Below are 9110 nucleotides of genomic sequence, written 5' to 3'. Positions count from 1 at the left end.
GAGTATGCTTTATGTTTGAAAAGACCTGCTACTCTACCTGTGTTGCAACTCAATTGCCCCACTGCCTGTCAGGTGCCAGCTAGTTATTTTAATATTAACTTTATTTTTGCTGGTAGTTTGTATATCTAATATTACATGCATGATGCTCGAATAAGTCTGACGTACATCTATCTATCGCTCTAGCTACGTCAGCAGCACCCAAATTGCTTAGCTCACCCTCAATTGGCCAGCAGAATATATTTCATACCTGTTTATTAGTTCTTTCTTATGCTGGAATATATTTCTCTTTTGACAAAGCAATATAAGAAATGATGTTGTCGTTACTTCGTTGTATGTGTCATGACTGTCATCAAACCCATACAAATAATCTATTAATAAAATATATCCAAAATTGCAAGGTGTCTATTACTGCGGAAGACATTGTTGTCAAAACTATATTTTGAAAGGAAGGTGTACTCCCTCCGATTCATATTACTTTGCCACTAGTATAGATGTACCTAGAACTAAAATATGTCTATACATCTATATTAGTGACAACTAATATGGATCGGAGGGAGTAGAAGATCATAATTATATATAGCAAACATCATACATTTTCCCATATGAAGCTATTGTAGAGCACTGAATGCTGTATGCTATGTGTTGCAATAACCCAAGCTATGAGTGTATGATATTTACAGTTTCACTGCTTGTTGTCAGCCTCTTCATCCGCTTGGTTGTTAGTTGCACAAGGTACAAGTGATATTTCATCCCTCTTCTTTCCCCAAAGCACAAGATAGAGTCCCAGTACCATCAGTGCAGATCCTAGCACACTGTAAATGCATGCCAAGATCATTATTAACAGGAAGAGATATTTCATTGCAATAAAAAAAGCTGGAACCATTAACTTAGTTTATCTTGTGTCAAAAATAATAATTCAGTTTGGCAAGAATGTATATGTATGTCATGTAACTTTGGCAATGACAAATGATCACTGCAAAAGGACAGAGAGACATGAGATTGAGGAACTATATGTGCATCACCTTCCAAGGTATATCTGCTCATGGAGGAAGAAGAAATCGATGGTGGCTACCATGATCTGGATGATGGGGATGAAGGCCGCGGTGAAGACCGGACCCTTCTTCTCCACGCACCACGTCATTATCAGGTACCCGGCTCCAGACCCAACAATCCCCTGCACCCAAAATTTTGATTGTAGGATTAACCACTCAAGTATTTAATTACTAGTCGTACTACTATTTTCACAAGTATATTTGGTTCAAAGACTTTAGTTGTTCAAGTTGGTCAAAGAAAATGGTGTGTACGATAGATTGCATATATAGACTAATAAGCTGCAAGTCTTCTGGACAAGTGCCTTTTCTTTTGAAGGTGGCAGAAGTCAAGAGGATGAAGAAGGTGATGCTGATCTCTTAGCTTACTGCATACAATACGGTGACGATCTCCAGCTTGCTGGTGAGCATCCACCGCGAGGTGCGCCTCTCGATGGCCACCGTCAGCGCCCCGCCCTGCAGGGTGCTGATGAAGAACATGAGGGCGGTACTGGAGTAGATGGCTGGGTACTTCTTGGTCAGCCTGGTTTGCAGCAACAGCCAGAAGGAGAAGCACAGGCAGTTGGCTAGCAGCGCCATGGTACCCAGCATCCAGCTCCTGTCGCCACTGCCATCAGCGTGGTGAGTAGCTGGGATCAGTGAAGCGGCCTCCTGGTGTGTCAGCGGCACGCCCTTGTAGAGACTCAGCAGCAGCAGGCCAGCGAGTGACATGAGCGTTCCAGCGATCTTTGCGGCTCCCGCTGTGCTCTTCACCTTCAGCGGCTCCATCCTCAGCACGACGGCGATGAGGAAGGTGAGCACGGGCGAGAGGTTGATGAAGGTGATGGCAAAGGTGGCGGTGGTGTACTGCAGGCCGTAGAAGAAGGTGTACTGCGAGAGCGCGGCGCCGAACACGGCGCTGAAAAAGAGGTACGCTAGGATCTCCAGTGTGAGCTTGGGCCTCGTGCTCCTGCAGGAATGCCATGGCGCTATGCAGCTTTAGGAAATGAAGAGAGATTGCATGTATAGGGATGTTTTGTGTACATACCTTTCTTTGAAATAGGCTATTGGAGCAAGGAAGACGGTGGCGACCAGCTGTCGGAGCGTGACCAGAACCAGGCGGTCCAGCCCCTGCTCCAGCGCCTTCTTCACCAGCGCCGTCATCACCGCCGAGATGAGATCGAAGACCAGCATTCCCACCACCGGTCTCCACTCCTCCACCCACATTGTAACTTGTAAGACTGCTGCTGGCTACACAAATAATGACTGATATGCTCATGAACTGACTGGTTATATATATAACTCTGTAATGCCACTCACTGACCCAAAGTGACGGTTCTCATTCATCCATGGGGGCAAAAAAAGCAAATGCTAATATGCTATCGCCATACTTAATTAATTGCTTTGACTACTCCTGTGAAAAGTTACTTCTACTACCGAATATTAATTATAATCTAGAAAATGGCATGTCAAGAGACGGTAGGAATCAAATTGTTAGTGCAAACGTGAAAGTAAAAAAAAAATATCCTGATTCAGTTCCTTACCTTTTCTTGTGCCCGGCCAAAATATGCATAAGATGCCAACAAGGTGGAGAAAAGATGGAAACACTGAGATGGCAAAACTCTTTTCCTAACACCAACGTGTATACTTTCCATTATAGCATCTAAAAGAACATAATTACTTGCCATTACTAGTAACCTGATAGATTATGCGATACTACCTTTGGGCCAGCAATGTTGTGGCAAGAGACAGTGAATTGCTCAACTCTAACACCACCACTACTGATAATTCACCTTTGTACTTGTTAGTGTTATCCTGCTCCTGCTAAACTGTCATTTTCACTGACAATTAGGGCTGGTTTCACGTTCGGACTGTAAACTCCAGCAACAAGTATTTTCTGTAATAATCACTTAGTACAGTGTTGAAGACTAATAAAGGTAAGGAAGGCAAACCACAACTCCACATCAGGCACCACACTACCAGAAAGTAATGTGCACAATGATCACAAATCTTATTCAAAGTTGTAGCAACATATATAGGGCGTAGTTGGAATAATTTAGGGTGATTCTTGACTTCCGGCAGACCTACTACTATGAATGTCCTTCCTATGCTTCACAGATTTGGTCGATTCTCCCTGTCTTCTTCCACTCCTTCCGCTGGTAGAATAGCAGTCCTTGTTCTCCCCCGAGAGGAGAAGATAGAGGCCTCCAATGACAAGAGCACCACCTACCACACTTGAAGGACTTGCCGAAGCAAAGTTGAAGCAAAGTTGTTGTTTGGCCGATAGCTATTTACACTTGCAACTTCTTAGCAATATGTCAATTGTTAGTCCTTTGGTGGTAACTGATGTTTATTGTCATTAACGCTCGCAACATATAAGCAACATGTCAACTATTAGCACTTGCAGAGTTACAAGCGATAAATATAATACAAGTGTACAAGATATCTGGATCAGAATTTTTTTTACGATGATTTTTTCCTTTCTCACTAGGACATAAGATCTGCAATAGATTTTTTCATAAAGTAAATAGCTAAATTAGACACATGATTTTTCTTCCTCGATAAAATATAAACATGATATTGCACGTGATGTGAAACCAAATAAACAAAACAGAGTCCAGGTTTCATTTCCCATACATATTGAAGTATCTTTGCTTCTTTTGCATATTTATAAATCATGCAGTTGTTTCTGTAAACTTTTATTAAAAGCCAATACGTTCCCAGTTAAAGCTATTCATGAAGGTTGAAGACATCAAGGACTGCAGCTATGATCTGAATCATAGGCATGAAGCCCGCTGTGAACACTGGCCCCCTGTTCTCGATGCACCAGGTCATCAACATGTACCCTATCCCCGATAGTCCCACTCCCTGCACAACAAAAGTGCAAAGCTTCAGTGGAATCCCACGGCACATACATTGAATCTGAACCATTCTTTGTGGAAAAAATCCTGTCCCTAACTGAATTTTCACACTTTTGTGCCAGACCGCATTGTCTGACTTGTGGGGCCATATGTTCATAAATCAGAGCCATGAAGGACTAGAATTAGGTTTTCTTACATACCAAATTCAAATTCAAACAAATAGGATTATATAAGTTAAGAAACCAGGTCAAGAAGCTGGTGTAAACCATCCTCGTTTATGTCCAGACAAGTAGGATCAAATGGCTTAATCAAGAAAATAAAAGACTGGTGTTCTTTGTTTTACGATAACACGGACTTTTATTGATTCTTTGCAGATTGTTGGTTATCTGAGCTATCTTCCGTACCGTGAAAAGAACGGTTGCGATCTGTGCGGTTCCTCGTAGCAGCCACATGGAGAGGTGCCTTTGGTGGCGAGTGCAAGTGCTCCTGAGCTGAACAAGGCCATATATGCAGTGCTGGAGGTGACTGAAGGATACTTCTTGGTGAGCTTCCCCTGCAGCAGCACCGAGCGCAGCATCCATCTGCTGCTGCTGGTGCCTGGCGGTGATGTGTTCTTGGACCGAAGAAGTTGAGTGGGTCAGGCCGCACCGCAGAGTCGCACCACCGACTGACGCGAGTGTTCCTACGATCTGTGCCAGACCTGCTTTGCTCCTCACATCTACTGTTTCCATCTTGCATAACTAGTTTCAGTCTGGATTAGCAGTTCGCAAACTGAGAATATATGTCGACTAGTTGAATGCCCGTGCGTTGCTACGGTCCCATCGATGTCGCACATGTAAATTTAAAATGTGTGTAAATATTTACTTATATATAAAAGATAGCCATAAATATTCATGCATCGTGTAAATCATCCGTGAAAAATTGATGTTTGTGAAACCCCAAAGAAAGTCTTCAATACAAATCAACTCCCGTAGCTAGCGGACACCGGTAAGAAAATCTCAGTGGCCATCATGTATTGTTTCGGTTCTTCATTCCCCTCGGCCCCGGTTCTTTTATGTCTTCATTGTTGTTCTCCTTGATATTTTCTCAATGCACTTTGTGTCGATATGGGATACCTTTATTATGGTACAAATGGATAATTTTTAACTTTAAAAAATCTTCATTAATTATATATCACATTTTTGGAGACATTTAATACAGGTCATGAAGGACATTACAACAACACAGGGGCGCTGCTATCTTAAGGGCACCCTTGGGTAGGGAAGATATCCCGACAGCTCATGTCATCGACACTGCTATAGAGAAGGGGAGAGGGAGAACCAGCCTTGCCGCAGCGCTTCAAGTTCCATCCGCCTATGTAAGCACCGCCAGCCGGACCACACAACCATCCTCAAAGATCATCCTCCACAAGTCTGTAGCCACCTACGGCCTTGCCTCGAAGGTTCGCCGTTACCACTTCGTCTCCATATCTAGCCCACCTGAACCCTCACCCCCTAAGTGCATTGCTTGTCAGACAATCTCTCTATGTTGTTGATGCATTCTCTGTCATGGTTCCCTGGTGGTCGCCTTAGTGGCCAATTAGTGGGTGGTGAAGGTGGTGGCCGAGGGGGAGAGGGCCATGGCATCCAGTAGAACATGAGAAGAGAAAAGGGGATGGGGAGAGTAGAGGAAGAAGAGGGTTAAATATATAGAAAGAGGAGATGGGGACCATGTGAGGGTTGACGCGTCACCGTCCATGGTCAGCTGGTAAATAGCCGCCTCAATAACCTAGTGACAATACTCTTCGTGTTATGTATTTGCCGAACAGTATAGTAGTTTATGCAGCTCATACCATTCTCTATAGCCCAAACTTTACTAACAAATCCAGTGTATTAGTGTTACACTCACGCCACCGTACCCTTAAGCCTCACAATTCTTGTCTGGGCAATTTTATTTAGGGAAAATTTTCATTAGACAGTTGATTAGAAACATCAGGTAATGTCATTCCTTCTAATGCATAGCAACATGGTCTAATGGCAGAAAAAGAGAAATAAAGAAACATAAAGGTGCATTAAATTATATATGAACATTAAAAATCCGATATGGTAAAATTGCAAGCAACTTCAATCAATAGTCTTATCATTTCCTCTAATAAAAAATGTTATATTACAGATGTGCAGGTTGCATGCGTTCGAGGGGAAAGTTTTTTTTTTGAGACAGGATGTATTGAACGAGTAATTAATAGTTAAGCAGCTGAAAATGATCTACGTTGGCAGTAGTGGAGCAGAAACAAAATCATCATTTCATTGCCTACCATGGGTGTTGCTCCTCTTCTCTGCATCATAAGGGTGGCCTGGCGGTGAAGAGTATCGATCTAACTCACCTCGTAATTCGTTTCCCCAACTCCCGATCTTCTTGAAGTGCAGATGGTAGCTGACATAGATGCCGCTCTTGCAACCACATTGGAGCTTGTGTTCCATGCTTTTGTTTTCCATCCAATGCATATTCAGATTTACAAGCCATAACTAAAACAGATTCATATTTCAGGAGCTAGCAGCAAGTCAAAAAGATTGGAGGGATTATTATGGTTCAGTTTGGTTCAACTGCCCATGAAACGTGGCGGTCACCATCAATTATCCGACTCAAGTAAATAGGGCAAACATGTTCTAGGATTGGAGAATAATTACCTATGAATTGAAACAGCACCATCCAAGGGAGATACCAGGGAAGGGAGACGTTGTCCTACATGGGCGGCACAATAGCCTCGGCAATGCTAACGTTCTCCGCCACGACTGCATTTTGTGCCTCATGCGTTATGAAGATGTTGCCAACCGCGCCCAGTGAGGCTCTCCGGCTCTACTTGTAAGCATACATCCATGTCAACAGATAAAAGAAGTCATTATCCATCCATATGACTTTTAGATTAGACATTTTTATAAAAGTTCATTGATTGGTAGAGACCAAACTGCTTCATGCCACCTCGTAGTTATCCCTAATTTTGATGTCTGAGCAGGCCATGATTATTAATTTTTATTTAATTGCACTTCCCTAGATGGAGATAACAAAGAATCTACTGTGGAATATGGCTATAACTCATTTTCCAGACATTAGAAAAACTCTAAGAATGGTTGTACTTTATCTGGGAACTAAGAAAATAAATCTCAGATATATAAGCTACCTATAATGGACCGAGAAAATAATAAGCTACATCTGAAACTACAATGAATGCTTAACAAGCAACTTTCAAATATACTGTACACATGAAAACACATAGGACATGCATATATAACTACACGAGAGCACTAACCTGGATAAGAGAAAGAGCACTTAGAAGGAGGATCAAGAGCTTCAGGCCTTCAGCTGAATTGTTTCATTGACGCATCCACTCTTTCACTTTCTTTTGTGCCCATTTTTTGTTTTCCAATGTAGCAAAGCTTGAGGAGAGCTTCGATATCATGATCTGTCATGTTTAGAGTCGATATCTTGTAAACAATTTTTAATTGAATCTCATAGCATATTCTCAGAAATCTCTACATTCATTTTGCAGATGATTGTAAGCTATTTTGTGCCTATTAGCATTCAAAAATCTTGAAAACCTAATAGAACACCATATCAAAAGGTTATAAAAAATCATATCTGTAAGTACAAAACATAGCCATTAGCCATAATTATAAGTACAACCCATAGTCATAGACTTCCTAGTTATATGCAATGGGCTATACCATGGCAAAGCTTTATTCCACATTTCCACTATTGAAGTTATTTTGCTATATTCCCCGTTATAAACCAATAAATATTTCCATCAGATCCTCCTTTGTATAAGCCTAGTTTAAAGTGGAAAGGAAATAAAAAGAAGAAGTGTTTGTTAGTTTGACTTTCTAGCACAGAGAATACTCCAAGAAGCCATTTTTGTCTATGTAGTGGAATCTACAGGTTAGCACTTAGAAGTTTAAGATGTACATCTGCTTGTTTCTAAATAGTAGTGATCTACCATCCGATTGCATAACATATAGGAGTGGAATATACAGGTTCGTACTCAAACATGGTGTAAACCGGCGTTATACTCCAAGAAGAGACCGTTCGACGAAATCAGTGCGAAAGGAGAATCAGGAGGGCTGAAATTGGACATCAATCAAAAATTTGAAATACCTAATTTGGCGCAAACCGATGTGCCAGCGTTGGTCGGTTCAAGATGTATCAACCTGAAGGATTGGGCCGTCGGACAGCGCGATCATTCAACACGTTGATGCAGCAGATGCCACATCTAGCTCAGCGATGATGTGGTCCTCCTGAGGAGACAGAGGGCTTCTGCATCGGCTATTTACGCGACGTGCACCATGGCGAAGTCGGGGGAACCTAGCCGGCGATGGGATAGGTCATTGACGGGATGCGCCGTGGCGGAGGATATGACATGGCCAACGATGGGAAGGTCGCCGACGGGAGGGAATAGAAGCGGCGGCGCTGGTCGACCGACTGGCGCCGGTGATGGAGGCATGCAGTGGGAGGCCGACATGTTCTTCCAATCTAGGGGTGGCGGCTGGGTTTCCAGGGCGACGGGGGTGAGCACAGAGCACTGCACACGAAGGGCAGGGAGAGGAAGGGTGGCCTGGGGCGGCGCACCATGTTGGTTTGCCTGGGATTGTGGTGATCTTCTCATTGATGACCAACAAAGATTTCCATGTTATTCAATTTACCTTTTGCATGTTATTTAAATTCCCGTGATTGTGCCTATCCCTGTGATTGATACGTGATTCCTGACTGATACCATGATCATGCCTAACAAAGGAGAAGAGGGGCGACTTACCATAAAAGTAATGGAAAAGTTAGATCGAACGGATGGATTTTGAGCGGACCGTGAGATTATATTGAACGGACGAGATGCTCCGAATGACGACCATCAAACGCGTTGAGTGTTAAACGACCAACTCCCATTTAATAGTAAAGATTTACCTTTTGCATGTTATTTAAATTCCCGTGATTGTGCCTATCCCTGTGATTGATACGTGATTCATGACTGATACCATGATCATGCCTAACAAAGGAGAAGAGGGGCGACTTACCATAAAAGTAATGGAAAAGTTAGATCGAACGGATGGATTTTGAGCGGACCGTGAGATTATATTGAACGGACGAGATGCTCCGAATGACGACCATCAAACGCGTTGAGTGTTAAACGACCAACTCCCATTTAATAGTAAAGATTAAGGAGGATAAGAAATTGACCGGACAGGAACTGGAGACA

At 42.7% G+C, this 9110-nt stretch overlaps 1 protein-coding gene, 1 long non-coding RNA gene and 1 pseudogene across 2 annotated transcripts; 1 reads left to right on the top strand and 2 right to left on the bottom strand.

Moving 5' to 3' along the window:
* Positions 1-351: 351 nt before the first annotated feature.
* LOC127308920 (WAT1-related protein At3g30340) lies at positions 352-3491 on the bottom strand. The gene is made up of 4 exons (XM_051339851.2): positions 2077-3491; positions 1419-1998; positions 1023-1174; positions 352-812 (listed from the first exon to the last, which is right to left on the bottom strand). Exons 1-4 carry the CDS (start codon positions 2253-2255, stop codon positions 683-685), a joined length of 1041 nt encoding a protein of 346 aa, XP_051195811.1. The 5' UTR covers positions 2256-3491; the 3' UTR covers positions 352-682.
* A 117-nt stretch (positions 3492-3608) lies between these two features.
* LOC127308921 (WAT1-related protein At3g30340-like) lies at positions 3609-4674 on the bottom strand (annotated as a pseudogene).
* Positions 4675-4819: 145 nt separating this feature from the next.
* On the top strand, positions 4820-6772 carry LOC127310882 (uncharacterized). The gene is made up of 2 exons (XR_007857411.1): positions 4820-5246; positions 6416-6772. It is a non-coding gene; the product is annotated as an uncharacterized lncRNA (long non-coding RNA).
* Positions 6773-9110: the final 2338 nt, after the last annotated feature.

The sequence above is a fragment of the Lolium perenne genome, chromosome 6, assembly GCF_019359855.2.
Source record: "Lolium perenne isolate Kyuss_39 chromosome 6, Kyuss_2.0, whole genome shotgun sequence".
Taxonomy (NCBI): domain Eukaryota; kingdom Viridiplantae; phylum Streptophyta; class Magnoliopsida; order Poales; family Poaceae; genus Lolium; species Lolium perenne.
Note: the sequence above shows the minus strand (reverse complement) of the source record. Positions and strands in the feature narration are given on the sequence as shown.

Excerpts from the sequence above, each read along its gene's own strand:
- LOC127308920 (XM_051339851.2), bottom strand. The coding sequence starts at position 2,255 with ATGTGGGTGGAGGAGTGGAGACCGGTGGTGGGAATGCTGGTCTTCGAT. Across the intron at positions 1,175-1,418 it reads TCGTCACCGTATTGTATGCA|GGGATTGTTGGGTCTGGAGC; the intron begins GTAAGCTAAGAG and ends TTTTGGGTGCAG. Across the intron at positions 813-1,022 it reads GAGCAGATATACCTTGGAAG|TGTGCTAGGATCTGCACTGA; the intron begins GTGATGCACATA and ends ATGCATTTACAG.